At 45.2% G+C, this 21,163-nt stretch overlaps 1 protein-coding gene across 1 annotated transcript; it reads right to left on the minus strand.

Annotated features, from left to right (window-relative positions):
• Positions 1 to 1,477: 1,477 nt before the first annotated feature.
• TEKTL1 (tektin like 1) lies at positions 1,478 to 9,959 on the minus strand. Its single transcript, XM_028095278.2, has 7 exons — positions 9,390 to 9,959; positions 7,893 to 7,997; positions 3,300 to 3,498; positions 2,751 to 2,917; positions 2,522 to 2,617; positions 2,319 to 2,432; positions 1,478 to 1,723 (listed from the first exon to the last, which is right to left on the minus strand). The coding sequence occupies exons 1-7, from the start codon at positions 9,957 to 9,959 to the stop codon at positions 1,478 to 1,480; spliced, it is 1,497 nt and encodes a 498-aa protein (XP_027951079.2).
• Between the last annotated feature and the right edge of the window lie 11,204 nt (positions 9,960 to 21,163).

Here is a 21,163-nt window from a genome sequence, read left to right on the forward strand (position 1 = left end):
TCTTTTGGATGAAAACTACTGTTTTAGTCCCCCCCCCTTTTTTTAGGGATGATGTTTTTTATTCCCATTTTATTTTATAATTTATTTTATTTTTTGTTTCAAGTTTAATTTAAATTTTAGTTAACATATAGTGTAATATGGGTTTCAGGAGGAGAATTTAGTGATTCATCACTTACATACAACACCCAGTGCTCATCATAACAAGTGCATTCCTTAATACCATGGGACGATGACACCCACCTTATGGTGTCACTGAGAGTCTTAAAAGGTGCTCATGATGTGACCTGGAGCAGCAGCCAAAATCTCAGCTCAGAGGCAATGGAGGGGATTATGCAATCACTGTTGGGGAATACTGGGTAAGCAGAGGTGACAAGCTGGGGCTGTGTCAGCAAGGATGAAGGTGGCAGATTGCAACCCAGCGTGTAAGGTTTTGTGTGCAAAAGGAGTACTTGCATTCCTACGCAAAGTTTTGGGGCTTGATGAATGGACAAAGATGCAGAGAAAAGAAGAATTTCCAGCCCCAGGAAGAATCTGCAAGAGGCTCAAAAGTCAACAGGGTGGTGGCAGCTCTGTGCCCTAAAGGATATATGAACTGCACCCACAGGTGCCCTTTCTCTTTGGCTTCAACCAATAGGGAACACTGGCCAATGGAGAGAGGAGAGTAGGGACATTTATTCCCCCAGCATCCACATGGCAGCACTGCAAGGCTGGCTGCTTTTGACTACCTTGTTCTTTCAGATTTAGGAGTGGCAAGTGTGGCTCTCCACAATTACCAGCACCTTGGTACTGTGCTATCCATTGAGGTTTTTTTCTACCTTGCCTACACCTTTGCAAATACAGTTGATTCTCATTATTTGTGGTAGTTATGTTCTATAACGTGTGTGTGTGTGTGTGTGTGTGTGTGTGTGTGTGTGTGTGTAATGTTAATAACGGCAGCCAGTGGGCTGGGAACCTGCATTCATCTAAAAGGGGAGGAGTGAGGGGAGCTTCAAGTTATGCTCCCAGTGCAGGCTTTAGATGCAGGGATTAAAATTTTAGCTCTTCTGCTTACTAGCTGTGTAACATTGGGCAGTCACCATTCTACACCATTACACAGTATCCTTATGACAAGCCTTTGAAGTGGGTGCTGTAATACTTTTCCATTTTACAGGTGAAGACATTGCGACCAGAGAGGGACAGTGACTTACCCAAGGCTACACTGTTGAAACTGGGGAGCTGGGATTTGAACCCCAGAAATCTGGAGCCCAGGTCCAGCCTGTTAACTCCCAGGATACACTGCCCATAACGTATTGTAGGGTAAATGATTGATATACAGTAGGTGCTTAATAAGTGGTAAGTATTGTCATTTTTAATTATAGTTCTAGAGGATGCTTCGAGGGAGGGTAGGTCAGGCGAGGGGGAGAGCCATTGAGCTGTAAGTCTCTGCTCAGCATGTCCAGCCAGAACTGGGCCGGAAGGCTGGGGCAAGGGGCGAGTGTCACTTGGTGGCAGCATCCGACTCGACGCGCGACGTGCGCGGGTCCCAGTCTTTGACCAGGCGCTGCGCCTGCTCGTAGCACATGTGCGGGTGCCGCTGGCGAAGGCGCAGGCGCACTACACTGTAGTCCACTTCATACCCGATCTTCTTGCAGTTGAGGCTCGCGGTGAGGTTCTTGTGCGTGGCGAGCAGCTCCTTCAGGTTTTTTCCCACGTGCGAGATGTGGCGCTGCAGCTTGTCAGTGCCCTGGGGAGGGGGCGGGACCGTGCTGCGGGCCGGGCGAGCCGGAGCAAGGGCCGCGGGGCACTGTCCGGGGTGGCCTAACACGCCTGGGCCAGGTGTGTGTGTGTGTGAAAAGAGCATACCTTTAAGAAGGGACGGACCTCAGAAGGGGAGGGGCACACCTGGGCCACGTGTGCTTGCGGAAGATCCCAGCCTGGGATGGAACACAGGAGGGAGCACAGGAGGAGAGGCGGGACTCGCAGAGATTGGGCGCAACACGCGCTTGAAAGAGAAGCTGCGACAAGACGGAACTGGGCGGGGGGCGCGGTACGCACCTGGAGAGTGAGGGGTGGGGCGGACCTGGGATGTGGGAGAGCATCTGGGCGAGGAGTGCATGAAAGAGCTAGGTTGAAAGAGGGCCGTATCATGAGGGGGTGAGGAGGGTAGAAGTTGAGGGGACTTTTTTGAGACAGGTGTGGGTAGCGGAGGGCCTCCTTCTGGACGGGAGTTGAAGGACTGGCAGACCTGGGTCAGGTGTACTTGAGGAAGCGGTGTTACCGGGGTGGGGCTGCGACTAGAGAGGGCGGGAAGGTGTGGAAGGGGCCACCGAGGGGCATACCTGGGCGAGGCTGGAGGCTTCGGGGAGTTGGGTGCCCACGTGTCTCTGATACACTCGAACCAGAGGTCTATCCAGTTTCTCTCGAGTCTCCAGGTGACGTTTTGACAGAGGACCCTGGTGGAGTGCGGTGTGCTGAGCAGTGAGGCCCAGGCTAGGCGAACAACCCCGGCCCCACCCCCTCACACTCTTGCGCCACAGCATACCTTGATGAGGCCACGAGTGATGTACATTTCCTGGTTGAATTTTGTGCACCGATGGATAGTTCCCCTCATTAGTCCTAAGGTCATATTCATTCTTTCCTGGGTGGGTGGGAGCACAGAGGGATCACACTGACTTCCGGGCTCCTCTGCTCCCGCGTCCCCATCTCCGTAGTCAGCTCTGGTCCACCCGAGCCTCCTGCCACCAACTAGGAGTCACGCCTGCCGCGCCCACCTTCAGCTCCAAGGTCTCACGCATCTTCTGCGCCAGCGAGGCGCACACGCGATCGCTTATCTCTTGTTGTTGCTCCTGGACGTCCTCCTCGTTCTTTGTCATTTCTAGCAAGGTGTCCTTGGACTCCATCAACAGTCGCTTGGCTTCGTACAGCGCCGTGGCGCACTCTGCGGGCGGGGTGGGGTCACCCGTGGAGACCGATCCTGGCTGTCTGAGTCTCCCTCTCTATTCTCAGGTTGTGTTGGCCCCTGGGCGAGGGGGTTTACTGAAGGACTTGGAGCAAGTCCAGGGGTGAGGCTGTTGGTGGAGTTGGTATAAGTAGTGTCCCGGATTGACAGAAGGAGTGCTTGCCCGCAGGAGTGTGGGAAGCAGGAGTGTGCAAGGGCAAGAGCTAATTAAGAACGTGGCCCTCAGTGGAGATGGGCTGTCAGCCCTCTCACTTGGTCTTGGGGGAAGGAATTCCCCAGGGAAGGCAGTGGCTGAGAAGTGGAGGCCGAGTGGGCACCCAAGGGTACCTACAATAGTGGGCTCCTTTCTGTGGGGGCTTACCTGGGGTATAAGTGCCCACAGGGTCTGGGGGAGGCGTTTTCTGGCCCTGAGTGCGCAGGGAAGGGACGCAGGAGAGGTCCACCCAGGAGTGGCGGCCAGCCTGCTCCAGAACCTTATCCAGTGGCTGGTTCATTAAGTCCACAGCTTGGAGCCTCTCCTTACAGCAGAAAGCTAGAGTGTCGTGGCAGGACGCCAGGGCCTGGGGGCAAGGAAGCAGAGAGGGGCAGAGAAAAAGGCAGAGTGTGAGTGGGGAGATTGAGAGAGGTGGCTGGAAGCGATTTCTCTGCTGGGGGCTGCAAAACTTTTCCACCTCCAAACTGACCCTGTCCAGTTCTGGTTCCTGGCAGAAAGAATTGATTTCTAGGTGGAAGCTCAGACACTTCCCACACCCCTCCCCCTGTCCAGAAGCCTTCAATGATCCCTGGGTGGAGAGGGGAGGAGCAGAAGGGGCTGGTGGTAGCTTCCTTGTTCTGGGTGTCATTTTCCTTTGCATTCTGTGCCTGGCTTTGCTCTGGCACTGCAAGAAAACCCCACCTCCCTTCAATTGTTCCACCTGTAAAGAGGAGAGGTGTAGGCTGAACTTACACCAATACTCTTCCTGTACCAGTCCTTTGCTCCTCAGCTGCATTCAGGACTGATCCCCTCCCCTAGCCTCAGGGTCTCTCCTCCTCTGCTCTTATTAGTATCAGGAGCCCTCTGTTGTCCTCAGAGTATCTCCCCCACCAACATCTATCTCATCTTAACTCCTACTCCCATCCAAACCCTACTTCCACCATTATAAAATGAAGCATATTGCATTTCTTTGATACTTGCAGCTATTTGAGTTATATTAAAACAAGTCTTTGTATATATATCCATATAAATCCATATATATATCCATATATTAAAACAAGTCTTTTGTGTGTGTATATATATCCATATATAAATGTATATATATTTATTATGTATTTATATATGGATATATATTATTATATATTTATATATTGTATATATTGTGTATTTACTTTTATGTATTTATGTATTTATAATATATTATGTATTTATATATAATATATGTATTTGTGTATTTACATATATAAATATATATATTATGTAAATACATAATATATATGGACAATGTATAAATATATATATATCCATATACAAATACCACCCTCATCAAAATATAGGATATTTCCATCACCCCAAAAATATCCCTGGTGCCCCTTCTCTCCTCCCTACTAAGCTGCCTTGCAGATTAGTTTTGCCTGTACTTTAAGGTGTCCATAAACTATGGCCTGTGGACTGGCTGCCTCTTTTTGTAACTAAAACTTTACTGGAATACCGCCATGCTCATTCATGTGCATATTGTCTCTGACTCTTTTGTGCTACACTGGCCTAACTGAGCAATTATAACAGAGACTGCATCTTGCACAAAGCCTAAAATATTTACTACCTGACTCTTCAAGAAAATGCTTTTGAAATCTAGAACTTCATATAAATGGAATCACACAGTGTGTATCCTATGTCTAGCATCTTTTGCTGAATATAATCTCTTTGAGATTCATCCATTTGAGTAAAAGTAGATTTTAAAAAGTCATTCATTCATTCATTCATTCATTCACTCATTCAAATATTCATTAAGCCCCTCCTGTGTGCTGGGCAATGTACCAGGGAGTGGGGAATGCAGTGGGGAAAACTGATCCAGTTCCTGCCCAAAAGAAGTGATGGGGTCAATATGTGCAGAAAAGATGGGCTAGTGAGAGGATCAGAGAAATGGAGAATATCTGGAGGGGAGCATGGGATCCAGAGAGGTTATTTTTGGTGATAAAATAGACATAACAAAATTTGCCATTTTAACAATTTTAAGTGTAGAGTTCAGGGACATTAATGTTGTGCAACCACCACCACTATCCATTTCCAGAACTTTTTCATCATCCCAAACAGATCTGTACCCATTAGAGAATAATTCTCCATTTGTTCACTGGTGAGAATAATCCAATAATGATGGAAATATTGGTGATGCAGGAGAATGGGGAGAAGGTGGGTGCAGAGGTAGATGGAATTATGATATTGGCAGGGAATAATGAGAGAGGTTCCCTTTAATGGCTTCCATGCATTGGGGTCATTCACTGAGAATGAGGAAAGCAGAGAGCTGGAGAGGTTTGAAGGAAGAGAAAGTATGAAATAACTTACCCAGTGGGACAACAAGCCTTCTAGAGACACATGGTAAGATCCTTGGGAAAGTTCTGAGTGCCAATTTGCATTCATGATCTCAAGTTGAAACACGTCTGTTTGGTTGTAAGCATTTTTCTCCAGTGGCCATTCTCAGTTTCCATCTATGTCTGTTTTTTCCCCATCCCTCCATTCCCCTTTCTCTCTTGCAAGCCCTTCCCTACTGGGGCCACCCTCAGGGTCTTCTCCCTTGTCAGTTTCAGGCTTTCCTGAAGGATTTTTCAGGACTTACCAGATTTAAAGGAATATGACCGTGGCCTGGGGGTGTGGTGGGATGAGCACAAGGAAGGTTCAGAACCACGGACAGTGGTGCACCAGCTCCTAAATTTCCTCCCCCATCCTCACCCACTGCCCTGATCTGTCTCTTATTTGAATGTTCTTATTATGTGAAGTCTGTGAGGGCAAGGCCAGCTCTGTCCTCTTCACTACTTTGTCCCTAATGCCAAGCATGGTGCCCAGACACCAGGGTACTGGATTAATATTTGTCAAATAGATGAGTCAAAGGCACACACAGGTTGCCAGCTAACTTTAACCAGTTCCAAAGGCTCCATCAACTCTGGCTGCACTTTCATCTCTGTTAGCGCCCTCATAAAGAAATTCTTGTTGTAAGAGCGAAGGATGTAGTGACAGACCATCTCTGGCTGGAGCTGACAACAGTTGAGCACATATCACAGTGTAAAGAGCTAGGCTCAAGACCTGACCTGAATCATAAGGTAGTTCTGGCACTTCTTGGTATATATCCAAAGAAAATCAGGGTCTCAAAGAGATATCTGCACTCCATGTTCATTTCAGCATTATCCACAAGAGCCAAGACATGGAAACAATATAAGTGCCTTTTGACAGGTGAGTGGATAAAGAAAATGTGATATATATGCCATTATAATATTAATGTATTAATAATCAAAACACTGATATCTTAATATATTATAAAATAGTTATATATAATAAATAATATATAATTATAATATGTACTATTTTATACAATATATTGTATATTTATATATAATATCATTATAGAAATTATTTTATATATTTTATATCATAGAAACCATATAAAATTTATAATAATAAATTATATAATTATAATATAAAATATAATATATAAAATATAATTATATTATATTTATATATAAAATATATTATATGAGATTTAATATATAAAATATAATTCTAATTAATATGTATTAAAAAGATACTTAATATATAACATACATTATATATTATACATGTTATGTATTATATTGCAGTATATAATATATATTAGTATATATAGAATACATTATATAGTACATATGTTATAATATACAATATAAAGCATATAATATATTGTTATAGAATATATTAGTATATAATACGATATATGACTTTATAAATTATATAATAGATAATTAATATATGTGTTATAATATTAATTATGTAATTATATATTATGTATTACATTAATAATATAGAATAAGAATATATGATATATAATATATAATGTAAAACATATACAATAAAATACATACAATGGAATATTGTTCAGCCTTAAAAAAGGACATCTTGCCATTTGTGACAACATAGATGAGCCTGGAGTTTCATTATTATGCTAAGTGAAATAAGCCAAATGCAGAAAGATCTCACTTATATTTGGAACCTAAAATAGTCAAATCCAGAGTGCCAGAGTGTAGAATGGTGGTTGCCAGGGCCTGGGGCGGGGGAGGGAGAAATGGTGAGATGTTGGTCAAGGGGCACAAAGTTTTAGTTGTGCAACGATGATTAAGTTCTGGAGATCTAATGTAGAACAAAGTAACTGTAGATAACAGCACCATATTTTATAACTGAAATTTGCTAAGAGTTTGGATCTTAAGTGTTCTCACCACACACACATAAAGGTAACTATGTGATGTGATGGATATCTCAATTACTTCTTTATGGTGATTATTTCACAATGTATACATATATCAAATCATCAAGTTGTGTTAAATATATACAATTTTAAATGGTCAATTATACCTCAGTAAAGATGGAAAACAAAAAGACGCCTGAGCTGAAGCCACAGCCCTGCCATTGACTAGCCCTGTGCCTCTCTGGCTCAGTTTCCCCATCTCTAATGAGGGGATCAAAGTTTCTGTTTCACAGGAGAGTTTTAAGAAGTTAACTCAGTGACTGCACAGGGCTTGGCACAGAAGGGGTGTTCGTTGTTATTTTGGGGCCTAACTCCATCTCCCAGAGCCTCAGTTTTCCCATTGCACAAAGTGGAAATACAGTGAGTGTCAGGGCAGGACGGACAGGGGTGTGGGTTGAGGGTTTGCTGTGGCTACAGTCCCCAAGGTTAGAGCAGTTCACCCATTCGGATCCACCTCCGCCCCTCCCAACTTGGCCCTAGGTATTCTCAACCTTGAGCAGGGCCTCTGATTTTTCCATATCTTTTTCCATCTTCCTCTTCATGCTCTTTAGCTCCTCCTTCTCCCAGGTAAGCATACTGTCAGCTTTGTCAGGGACCTAGAAAACAAGGAGAGAATCTTCACACTTTCCAGAGGGGGCTGGAGGGAGACTTCTCCTTCCAGTGTAGTAGAGGGCTTGTTAACGTCATAAACTTTGGGTTTGGAGAATGGAGTTGGGGGTGCTCTCATCCTTTGGGGACCTCACTCTGAGGGGGCTCTCACTGGGGGGGAGGTCCTTTCCTTTAGAGAGTAGGGTTGGGGGCTTCTCCACTTTATAGGTAGGAGCCCAGTGAGATGGGATGAAGGTGATTTAACTTGGGGGAAGGTTATTCTCATTCTCTGGGGCTGGGGGTCCCCCTTCCTTGGTGAGGGTCTTATCCTCCCTCCCTGGCCAGAAGTACAGGGGACTCATCATAGGGATGAGGAGGGGTTGCCTTTTTGGGTTCTTACTATCTGCATTTGGGGGCTGGGAGTAGGAATCCCACCTGGTGTGTGGGGGTTTCATTTCTCCTTAGAGAGGTTAAAATGTTCCCCACTTTTGGGGTGATGGTTTGCAGTTTCACTTTAGGGGGAGGATTTCACCAGGGCTGAGACTAGGAATCTCACTCTTTTCTCTGGTGGGGACTTAGTTCTCAAGTGCAGGGGCTTGGAGTCTGAGGGTCTCAACTCGTAGGTAGGACCCATTCTTTTCTGCCCCGGTTGAGGCCTGGGGAGGGGTTCTAACTTTCTGGGGCTGTAGGGGAGGACTTGGGGTTTAAAAAAAACATTTTGAGGAGGGGTGCCGTGCCGGGGTGGCTCAGTAGGTTAAGTGCGGACTCTTGATTTCAGCTCAGGTCATGATCTCAAGGTCCTGAGATTGAGCCCCACATTGGGCTCCGTGCTCTGTGCAGGGTCTGCTTGTCCCTCTCTGTCCCCCTGCTCGCTCTCTCTCTCTCTCAAATAAAATCTTAAAAAAAAACACACACAAACATTTTGAGGAGGGTTTCATGGGTTGGAACCAGGACATCACCCACTCTCCTCAGCGGGGGGCTTTGGGTGTGTTTTCACTGGGATTGGGGCATTGAGGGTCTTAGGGAGGGCCTCACTTTCTGGGCCTGGGGGCTGGGTGGGTGATTTCATACCTGGGCTGAGGGCTGTGGTTGCCTTTTGGGAAGAATTTCATCTAGTCTGATTCAGAGTCCCACTTTCTCTCCTTGGTTGGGGGACTGGAATAGACACTCTCTTTGGGGCAAGGGGGCAGAGGATCTCATCCCCTCGGGAGGGTCTCACCCTCTGGGCTCGGAATCGAGGCACCTCCTCTTGGGAGCGTCCTCATCTTGTGCCCTCACTCGATGGGAGCTGGGGCGTGGGGTGGAGGTGGGTGTTCTCTCTATGGGGAGGGGTTTTTCCCAGGCCGAGCATCCGGGAGCTGAGGCCTCGGTCTCTGAGAGGGCAGGGAGGATGGTCCCACCTTCTCAGACTTGGGCCGGTAGCCCCGAAGCTTGCCGCTCTGCTGGTTAATGAGCAGGCCTTTGCGCACTTCGCTGAGCCTGCGGTCCGTAGCCTCCCGCTGGCGAAGCAGCAGCCGCAGCTGTCCATTGATCTGGTGCTGCGCTCGGCACAAGCGGGCGGCGGTGAGGCGCGCTCCGCGCGCGTGCGCGTGCACCACCTCTGCAGTCTGCAGGGCCCAGGCATCGCGGTGCATGGGCAGCGGCAGGCGGGCGTGCCAGGCGGGGGGCTTCATCTTGCCCTTCCACAGCGTGACGCCCTCGCCCGGCGGCGGCTTCTCCAAGGTGCCACCGCCCTTGAGCATCTCCACGCGGAAACGCCAGGGCAGAATGTAGGCAGCGCGGCAGAGATGGCGCGCCACGTGCGGGTCCCTCACGCTGTCCTTGGGTTGCCACATGGTCACTGCCTCCTGCCCGCAGCGGTCGGTCAGGTGGTGCGCCTTCTGCGTGATGGCCTTGGATGCCTCGCGCCATGCTGGAGCCCCTATGCGGGTGTCCTGGCTACGCTCAGCTGCGGGTATCACCACGGGCATTGCCCCTGCTTGCTATCTCGGCCTGGCCCGGGGCCTCCACGGGGAGGAGCAGGGACTCCCAAAGACGCGCCAACTCCTCCCTGGCCTAAACAGTGAGTGAAATATCACCATGACAACGGTGGCAACAGCGCAGAAGAAGTTCCATGGGTGGGGGAGGGGAAAGGCTACAGAGAGGCGTGAACGGGGTCTTTGCTTTGGAACTTGGCCACGGTGGCTTGGAATCTTGGCTCCTTGAGGAAGCCGACCTCATTTAGCACATCTCTTTCTGTTGCTTCTTACCCCCAGCCACCCAGGCCTTCTTCCAGCTCTTGGACCACACTAAGCTTTTTCCCACCTCAGAGCCTCGCATTCATCGTTCCTTTTGGGTGGCATACTCCTTTCCAGGTCCTTTCCATGGCTGGCTCTTCTCCAATCTTCAGAACCCAACTTAAATATCACTATGTCAAAAGGCTCTTTCGTTAGTACTATCTCTAAGCCCAACTCTTCTTTCCCATCACTCAGGATTTGTTTGTGCAAACCACAGAAAGAGAAAAGATGGCCTCACAGTGAGAATCACAGCCAAAAAATAAAGACAAGCAATGGCTCTTGAGAACATCATGGCTACTATTGTACAACTCTCAGCTGTGTTGTCTGTCTTGGAGGCTGCCACTGCAGCCACCCACAGAGCCGCTCTCTGTGGCACCTGCTTCTTTGCCTTTCTGGTCTAAGCTGGCTGCATCTAACTGGTTGAACCTGTGTCACATGGCCAAGCCCTAGCTGCAAGGGAAGCTGGGATAGTGAGTCATGTCTCAACTTCCTGTTTCTATGGCAGGAAGGAGAACTTTATTTCCTACTGAGACTCATCTGATGTGGATTTTTTTCAACATAGGAATGAGGTTAGAGTCTGAGGAAGAATAAAGAGAGGACTGCTCTCCATCCCTCTCCCATAAGTCTCCATCACATCACCTTATTTGTTTCTTTCTAGCAGTGGCATTTTTACTTGAGCATTTGGTAGGCACCTCAAACTCAACAGGTACCAATCCAAACTTTTGATTAATCTCCCTGATCTTTTCCTCCACTAGTATTGCTTGACTTGATAGTTGGCCCACCATCCACCCCAGTTGCTTATGTTAAAAAGCTTCCTTAATTTTTCATGTCTGCAGCCAACGCATTAACAAGATCTGCCAGCCCTACTTTTAAAATTTATCCCCAATATGATCATCCTTTTCTCCATTACTACCACCAACATTATTTTTTTCAAAGATTTTATTTATTTGAGAGACAGAGAGAGAGAGAGAGAGTGTGTGTGTGTGAGCATGGAGAGGGAGAGAGAGAAGCTCAAGCAGACTCTGCGCTGAGTGTGGAGCCAGACCTGTGGGCTTGAACTCACAACACTGAGATCATGACCTGAGCTGAAATCAAGAGTCAGACACTCAACCAGCTGAGCCACCCAGGTGTCCCAACAACCAACATTCTTATTCTTGCTCCCATCATCATGTCTCATTTACATGGTCTCTCTGCCTATATCTGCCCCCTCGCCTCCTCCAATTCATTCTTCACACCACAGCCAGCACTATGCTTTAAACTAGAGCACATCTTTCTCTTACCTAAAACACTTCAGTGAATCCCACTGTACTTAGAACAAAATCCAAACTCTTTACTCACAAGTCTCTGCATGATCTGGCTTTTCTCACTACCCTGAACTAACTCATCTTCTACCTCCCACCCCCAGGCCCACTCACTGTGCTCCAGCTTCCCTGGGTATCTTTGAATTCCTCTAACACATCATGCTAGTTCCTACCCCAGGACCTTTGCATTTGCTATTATCTTGTGTTCAGATCTCTTTCCGTTAAGATTTTCGCCTGGCTGGATTCTTGGTGTCCCTCAAGGAGGTCTCACCTCTTAGACAGGTATTCCTTGACTACTTACTCAAAAGTAGCTCTTTTAGTGTTCCAGTTCCTTCATGCAGTGTCTTCACAGCACTCATTACTACCTGGAAGTCTCTTATCCATTGGTTTCCTTTTAATTTTTGATCTCCCCTTCCACCTCTCCTAGAAGGAAACTTGCTCTCAAGTGCCTAGCACAGCTCATGGCATATAGTAGCTTCTCAGTACACATGTGATGAAGGAATGGATGGTAATCACACGCTGTGATCATTTTATTTGTTTCCTTTCTTCTTTTAAGGATTTATTTGTTTATTTGAGAGAGAGAGAGAGCACAAGTTGGGGGAGGGACAGAGAGAATCCTCAAGCAGATTCCCTGCTGAGCATGGAGCTGGACGTGGGGCTGGATCCCAGGACCCTGAGATCATGGCCTGAGCCTAAACCAAGAGTCAGAAGCTTAACCACTTGAGCCCCAGGTGCTGCTCCTTTTTCTTTCTTTCTTTCTTTCTTTCTTTCTTTCTTTCTTTCTTTCTTTCTTTCTTTCTTTCTTTCAGATGAAATTCTCATAAATAAAATTAATGATGTTAAAGCACACAATTCAGAGGCATTTAGTATATTTATGATGTTGTGTAACCACCAGCTCTATCTAGGTCCAAAACATTTTCATCACCCCCACATAAAACCCCATACCCATCAGCAGTCACTTCCCATTTCTGCCCCCCACCCTCCCCACTCCGCTCTAGGCAACCACTAGTCTACTTTCTGTCCCCATGGATTTGCCTGTTCTCATATTTCATGTAAATTAATTATACACAGTGACCCTTTGTGTCTGTCCTCTTTCTCCTAGCATAATGATTTCAAGGTTTGCCCATGGTGCATCATGTAGCAGCTTTTCATTCCTCATTCCTTTTTATGACCAAATTCCATTGTATTTCTATATCACAACTTTGTTTATCCATTGATGGACAGTTACTTTTTTTTTTTTTACTTACCTCCTTCGTTCATATTCCCCATCAGACTGTGAGTTTTAGGAGGGTAGTGATCTTGCCTCTCTTATATGCTACTGTACCTGGGGATCCAGCACAGACTGTGACTCATACTAAGTACTCAATAAACACTTATTAAGTGAACATATGCGTACGGGAATGAATATGTGTTTTCTTGTTGAGTGATTGAGAGGTGCAAGGATGAAGAGGGAATGAATATCCCTGGCTTTGCAAAACAAAGGATCATTCAGTAATGGGGAGGGATAAGACAGTCAACCGAAGCCTCCCAGGCCAGCCATGCTGGAGACCTACCAGGGTCACCAGGGAGGGATGGAGGCAGGTGACCATTGGTGATGGAGACTTGTTTCCAGGGTTTATAAGAATGTGGATTTAGCATAGTCAATGGGCCCAGTGGTATCTGGCCCAACAAACAGCCCTTCACTAGAGTCAGGATAGTGCCATGGTTAAGATTCTGGAGCTGGATAACTTGGGTTCACATTATGATTCTGACATAATGATTGTGTGATCTTGGGTAAGTCACTGACTTCTCTGTGCCTCCGTTTCCTCATCTGTCAACTAGGATAATAGGATCATGTCATGGATTAAATGTGCCAATATGAGAAAAGAGCTTAATATGGTGGCTCACATAGAATAAGCATGATTCAAGTGCTTACTTTTCATTTTTAGTAATTGAATGAATACATGAATGAGCTGCTCTAACACCAGGAGAGACAGAGAGGGTTTCCCAAAGAACCAGGGAGACAGCCCACTTGGGACAACATTCTGTACCCAACCTTTGCTTTGTCCATTAGGTGCTTCCATTTTCTCAACCAGAGGATTGTACTGGGTTAGTTTGCTGCCTGGTGTATGGAGCACTGTTCCTGCCAAGCTACCCGAGGGACACCTGAGGAGGCTTTCTTTTTTTCTTTTTTTTAAAAATTTTATTATGTTATGTTAGTCACCATACATTACATCATTAGTTTTTGATGTGGTGATCCACGATCCATTGTTTTCGTATAACACCCAGTGCTCCATGCAGTACGTGCCCTCCTTGATACCCATCACCGGGCTAACCCATCCCCCCTCCCCCCTCCCCTCTAAAACCCTGTTTGTGTCTCAGAGTCCATAGTCTCTCATGGTTCGTCTCTCCCTCCAATTCCCCCCCTTCATTTTTCCCTTCCTTCTCCTAATGTCCTCCACGCTATTCCTTATGTTCCACAAATAAGTGAAATCATATGATAATTGACTTTCTCTGCTTGACTTATTTCACTGAGCATAATCTCCTCCAGTCCCATCCATGTCGATGCAAAACTTGGGTATTCATCCTTTCTGGTGGCTGAGTAATATTCCATTGTATATATGGACCACATCTTCTTTATCCATTCATCTGGTGAAAGGCATCTTGACCCTTTGCACAGTTTGGCTATTGCAGACCTTGCTGCTATGAACATTGGGGTGCATATGGCCCTTCTTTTCAGTACATCTGTGTCTTTGGGGTAAATACCCAGGAGTGCAATTGCTGGGTCATAGGGTAGCTCTATTTTTAGTTTTTTGAGGAACCTCCACACTGTTTTCCAAAGGGCTGTACCAACTTGCATTCCCACCAACAGTGTAAGAGGGTTCCCCTTTCTCCACAACCTCTCCAACATTTGTTGTTTCTTTCCCTGTCCATTTTTGCCATTCTTACTGGTGTAAGGTGGTATCTCAATGTGGTTTTGATTTGAATTTCCCTGATGGCTAATGATGATGAACATTTTTTCATGTGTCTGTTAGCCATTTCTATGTCTTCTTCAGAGAACTGCCTTTTCATATTTTCTGCCCATTTTTTTGACTTGATTGTTTGTTTTTTTGGGTGTTGAGTTTGAGAAGTTCTTTATAGATCTTGGATACCAACCCTTTGTCTGTAGTGTCATTTGCAAATATCTTCTCCCATTCTGTGGGTTGCCTTTTTGTTTTGTTGACTGTTTCCTTTGCTGTGCAGAAGCTTTTTATCTTGAAGTCCCAAAAGTTCATTTTTGCTTTTGTTTCACTAGCTTTTGGAGATGTATCTTGAAAGAAGTTGCTGTGGGTGATGTCAAAGAGGTGACTGCCTATGTTCTCCTCTATGATTTTGATGGATTCCTGTCTCACATGGAGGTCTTTCATCCACTTTGAGTTTATCTTTGTGTATGGTGTTAGAGAATGGTTGAGTTTCATTCTTCTGCATGTGGCTGTCTGAGGAGGCTTTCTTATGCCAGAACACATATGAAGGATTTGGGCTCTAACAAGTGTCTCTGGTGAAATTCATTTGGGCTATGAGTGTTTGTGTGTGGGTGTGCAGTCTGTTCTGTTCTGGCTTTTTGTTGGCTCAACCCGTTCACATCAACAAACTCCTAATGTATGCTACCATATTTTGAACATTGAAATCAGTGCGTACTACTTACTGCTTAGTGCTCAATACGCCAACTTCTTATTTTCAACTTCTGGCCCAAGTTGGACTATATCAACTTCTAAAATTCACCTCCGGTTCCCGGCTCTGATGGCCTGTTTTAGATACTTTTCTCTAGCCTGACACATTTATGTGTATGTTTAAGGAGTGAATGAACCATCTTCTGCTCTGCTTTGCTGGTCACAGCCTGGGTTGGCACCTGCTAAAAACTGAATGTTTGTGTCCTCCCAAACATTTGTGTATGTTAAATTCTAACACCTAATGTGATGGTATTAGGAGGTGGGGCCTTTGAGAGATGATTAGGTAACGAGGGCGGAACCCTTATAAATGAAGTTAGTGCCTTACAAAAGAGACCCCAGAGAATTCCCTTGCCCCTTCTTCCATGAGAAGGCATAGTGAAAAGATGACTGTCTATGAACCATGAAGTCCTCATGAGATGGTGAATCTGCTGGCATTTGATCTTGGATGTCCCAGCCTCCAGAAACTGTGAGAAATACATTTCTGTTGTTTAGAAGCCACACTGTCTATGGTATTCTGTTATAGCATCCCAAATATACCAAGACTGCAGGTGCTGGGAACCTGCAGCGCTGGGATTAGCATTCAGCCTCCAAGAGATTCAATTACGTGTGGCTGAACAGAAATGGTGAAATTCAGAAAAAGCCTCAGAAACTTTTATATACATGAGCAGAGGACTCAGAAAGTTTTTTACTCTGCTTCAAACACAGATCACTCTTGTAAGCTAACAAATAAGCTTGCTTTTATGCTACAAAAGTAACAGATACACGTTGTGCAAAACGTGTAAAATACAGAAAAATAGAATGAAGGGAATAAGAATCACCTGTAATTTTATCATCCAGACACATCTATTATGAACATGTTTTGATTTCACTCTATTTCCCTCTACTCCTTCCCCCATATCTATAGTTATGGTTATGCACATCTCCCTCCTCCCAACATACCAAAGTTCAAATATTTCTAACTCAGCCCAATGGGGAATAATATTTGTGAAATTAGCTCTCTGATTTTTATAATGAAGAATACTTTACAGCACCTCCTTTTTCCAGCCATCTTTGCTACATTCTTCCATCATGCATTCTACCCAACAAGTACTACAAAGTGGGGAACAGAATTTTGCCCTTCGATTAAATAGTGTGAAATTGCAGGATATATGAGGAAGGAGAACCTTTTAAAACTTCTAGCTTTTCTTTCTTTCTTTTTTTTCTTTGGTATTACATGGAGATGCCCTTCACTCTGAAATTTTGGCAGGTAATTATCAGAGACCCCTTTTTAGGTTCCCCGATGTCTTCCCTTCTGGGGCACCAGGTTCTACTTTTAGTAGGTGCCCCCCTTTCTCTTGGAGATAATCACATCAATTGGTCTCTTGTTCCAGGGGGATATGACCTAGAATCAATTTTGTCTTTGAGAAATGAGGTCACTCTCCTGGGGGAGGTGTAAGGAGACAGTGGGAAGCCCCAGGCTAAGAGAGGAGGTTCTTCTTGGTTCTTCCCAGTCACCTCCTGCGAAGGTGGTGACCATGCTTATAGGTGAGGGATAAAGACTGGTTCCCATGACTCTAGTCCCCATCAGTCCCCTGAAATGATTTAGACAAAAGGTCATCAATGTCATCTTACAATTGACAAATTCCATAAGTTTCTTTTCTGTCCCATTCAACTTGACCTCTAGGTACCATTTGAAATTATCAACCACCTGCAACTTGAATATCCTCCCCTCTACTTGTTCACACCTTTCCCCTTTTGCCTCTGGTCTTGGTCCTTCGTGGGCTGGTTGTCTGCCATCCACCTGTCAAGTGTAGTGTTCTTCAGGTGAGTTAGGCAGCCTTGAAGACGGCCCCCAATGGTGTCTACCTTTTGGTCTTCATGCCTTGTGTAATCTCCTCCCTTTGAGTGTGGAGTGTACCTAATGACTCACTTCTAACCACTAGAATATGGCAAAAGTGATAAGATGCCACTTCTGAATTAGGTTATAAAGAGATCATGGCTTTGGTCTTGCTCACTCTTTCAGAAATGGAGAAGCCCATATGGCAAGAATTGAGGGAGCCTCTGGCTATCAGCCAGCAACAACCTGAAGACTTCAGTGCAACATCCCATGAGGAACTGAATCCTGCCAACAACCACATGAGTGAGCCTAGAAGCATATTCTTTCCCAGTCTAGCCTTGAGAAGAGATAGCAGCCCCAGCTGACATCATGTCTGCAGACTGGTTAGAGACGGAGCTAGTAGACCTAGATAAGCCATGCCCTGATCCACAAGAACTCATTTAATAAATATGTGTTGTTTTAAGCTGCTGAGTTTGGGATAATTTGTTATATAGCAATAGCTAACTAACACATTAAGCTTCCATCCCCCATTCACTTCTCATTTCTCACCTTCTCCCTAGAAAAGTTCATCCACATTAGTGGATTCAGGTATTACTCGTTAGGACAACTGTGGCTTTAGTCCGGTGGGTAGATTCAGTGAGGTGAGCTTTAAGTTTAGAATAGCATCCACATTTCTTACCATGACCTACAAGGTCCTAGTTCCTTACCACCTGACCTCTGTCCATCTTTCCTTTCCCATCTCCTGACACTCTGTCCTCAAATCATGAAGGGTCAGCCATGCTAGTGCTCAGACTCCCCTCTCTGGGATGTCCTTCCCTCTCTGAGATGTTCTCCTGAAATTTTATATGGTTTACTCTCTCATCCTTTATGTCTCTGCTCAAATATTATCTCCTAAGGGACACTTCCTTGACTATCTGATCTGAAGCATCACACTACCATGCCACACTGGAACCCTCCTTCTCTTCATAGCACTTATCAGTTTGTGATTATCACCTTCTTTTCTAGATGTCAGCTCCTTGATGAGGATCTCATCTGTCTTCGTCATCACTGAATCCACGGTGCCTCGCCAGGTTCTTGGCACAGAGCAGGCCCTTAATACCTACTTGTTGAATGACTGAACAATGGTGGCCCTGCCACACTTGGACATAATCCATGTATGGAGTAACCAAAAGGACTTCGTACTGCTTCTGCCACAGACGTTCCTGTTCTGGCCACTCAACCTCCAAGTACCCTTTTCATTTATGGGGGAACCCAAATTAAGGGGGAAGCCGGACTGTTGGAGGGTCTTACCTACTGTTGCAGATTGAATTGTGCCTCCCCCCAAAGATATGTCCTGACTCCTGGCACCTGTGAATGTGACCTCACTTGGAAATAGGGTCTCTGCGGTTACAATCAGTTGAGTTACCTTGAGGTTATGCTGGAGTAGGAATGGGCCCTTGATCCAATGACTGGCATCTTTATAAGAAGGCTATGTAAAGACACAGAGACTGACACTCGGCCCTGTAAAGGAGGCAGAGACTGGCGTGATGCTTCTACAAGCTGAGGAATGCCAAGGATTGCTGGCAACCCCTAGAAACTGGAAGAAGCAAGGAAGGATCCTCTCCTAGAGCCTTTGGAGGAAGCATAGCCCTGCTAACACCAACACCTTGTTTTCAGACTTCTGGGCTCCAGGACCATGAAAGAATATTGCTATTGTTTTAAGCCCCTCAAGTTTGTGGTAATTTGTTAAGGCGTTCTAGGAAACTAATATAATGGTGTCTGTCCCTTTAGTCTGGGGACCCCTGCCTGCTCCTGGTCTTTCTCCATGTGGCATTCCCTGTCACTTGGGCACACTGCAAGCACCTTTTCAGTGCTCAAAGAGCAGAACCAGAGAGGAGCAGCCATTTCCTCTCCTGGCTCTCTGAGTTCACCTTCTAATTGCCAGGTTTCCCACCCTACTCCTCCCCTGCGCTCCGATCTCCCGCTGGAGACTTCTTTAAATGAAACCTTCCAGACTTCCCAAAGCAGGGAGCCTATTGATATCATCCACAAAGATCTGTCTCCTGCCGTGCAGAGCAGGTTGGACATAGATAGTGGACTTGGGGGTCCACCAGAAAAATCTCTCTTTCCTAATGGGCTCATTGATTTGACAAATATTTACTGAGCACCTGCTCTGTGTCAGGCGCTGGGCTAAGAAGAGAGTGACAAGACAAAGCCCCTTCTCTCGTGGAACCTCTCCTCCAGTGAGAGAGACAGGACATGAGGAACTAAAGGAAACCGCCAAGATTATGGCAGATAGAGGTGGCTGCTGAAGGCATGTGAGGAATAATAATAATACCGTAACCATCATTACAGACAGGACAGCAAACTGCCAAGATGACATGATTCTAATTCTTTTTATTGTGGCAAAATATACGTGGCATAAACTTTACCGTTGTAATCACTTTTAAGTCTATAGTTCAGTAGCACTAAGCACAGTCACATTGTTGTACAACACTCACCGCCATCCATCTCCAGAACTTTTTCATCTTACAAACTGGAACTCTGTCCCTATTAAACATCAACTCTCCATTCCTCCCTCTCCTCTACCCCCAGCCTCAGACAACCACCATACTATTGTCTGTCTCTATGAATCTGATTCCTCTAAGTACTTCATATAAGTGAAATCACATAGCCCTTGTGTTTTTGTGACTGGTTTATTTCACTTAGCATAATGTCCTCAAGGTTCATTCATGTAGCATATCAGCCGGATTCTAATTCTGAACCAGGAAAAGTATCCCCACCTGGAAAGTAATCCACCAACATTTTAGTGGTGATTAGGAATAGGATTAGGATTCTACACTGTCTGCATTTAAACAATTTTCTACAATGAACATGCATGACCTTAATCATAAAAAAAAAAAGTCTTTAAAATTTCTGCTTTCTGTTCCTTCTCTCTTTCCTGTCAATGGTGCTGCTTTTCATTGTTTTCCCAGCTTTTTGATCTTCCATCAAGGGCACTTCTGCTGCTACCGTCTACTTCCAGAGCCAGCTTATTTATATATATTTTTTCTTGAGTTGAGATGGCTAATTTTATGCATTTACTTTTTATTGAGATAGAATTGACACATACAGTAGTCCCCCCTTAGCTGCGGTTTTGCTTTCGATGGTTTCAGTTACCCTCAGTCAGCTGAGTTCTGGAAGCAGATGATCCGCCTTCTGACATATTGTCAGAAATGCTAAATGCTATGTCATAATGCCTGTGTCATTCCCCTCACTTCATGTCATCAGGTAGGCATTTTATCATCTTACATCATCACAAGAAGGATGAGCACAGTACACTAAGATATTTTGAGAAGGGGGAGAGAGAGCAAGAATGTTCACACAATTAAAAAAAAAAGAATGTTCACACAATTATTGCAATATATTGTTATAATTGTTCTATTTTAGTATTAGTGTTAATCTCTTATTGTGCCTAAATTATAAATTGAACTTTATCATAGGTGTGTATGTATAGAAAAAAAACATAGTATGTATAAAATTGAGTACTATTTGGGATTCAGACACACATGGGAATTCTTGGAACTCCCCCAAGGTTCGGGAGGACTACTGCAACATTGTGTAAGTTTAAAATGTACAATGCATGGGTTCGATACATTTTTTTAAAAGATTTTATTTATTGGCGAGAGAGAGAGAATGAGAGAGGGAGAGCACATGAGTGGGGGGAGGGTCAGGGGGAGAAGCAGACTCCCTGCTGAGCAGGGAGCCCGATGCGGGACCCGAATCAGGGACTCCAGGATCATGACCTGAGCCGAAGGCAGTCGTGTAACCAACTGAGCCACCCAGGCGCCCTGGTTTGATACATTTATATGTTGCAATATGCTTGCCACCACAGCATTAGCTAACGGCTCTATCATGTCACATACTTAATTATCATTTCTTTTTTTTGCGGTGGGAACAATTAAGATCTAGACTCTCAGCAACTTGGAGGTTTATAATACAGTATTGTTGTCCACAATCATTTTCCTGTGCATTACATCTCCAGGACTTTTTTAAAATCCATGTCTATATATTTTGCTACTGCTTTTTCTAAATGCCTTTCTAGTGGGAAGTCTCAGCAGGAAGCAGATGCAC

The sequence above is a fragment of the Eumetopias jubatus genome, unplaced genomic scaffold (assembly GCF_037043125.1).
Source record: "Eumetopias jubatus isolate StellerSeaLion01/CBP00866 unplaced genomic scaffold, mEumJub1_p1.0 scaffold_1, whole genome shotgun sequence".
Taxonomy (NCBI): domain Eukaryota; kingdom Metazoa; phylum Chordata; class Mammalia; order Carnivora; family Otariidae; genus Eumetopias; species Eumetopias jubatus.

Bases quoted from the DNA above. Each gene is read 5' to 3' on its own strand.
- TEKTL1 (XM_028095278.2), bottom strand. From the start codon at position 9,959: ATGCCCGTGGTGATACCCGCAGCTGAGCGTAGCCAGGACACCCGCATA. The intron at 7,998-9,389 runs GTGGGACCATCC...CTTGTTTTCTAG, and splicing joins ACCGGCCCAAGTCTGAGAAG to GTCCCTGACAAAGCTGACAG. The intron at 2,433-2,521 runs GTATGCTGTGGC...GCACTCCACCAG, and splicing joins TCACTCGTGGCCTCATCAAG to GGTCCTCTGTCAAAACGTCA.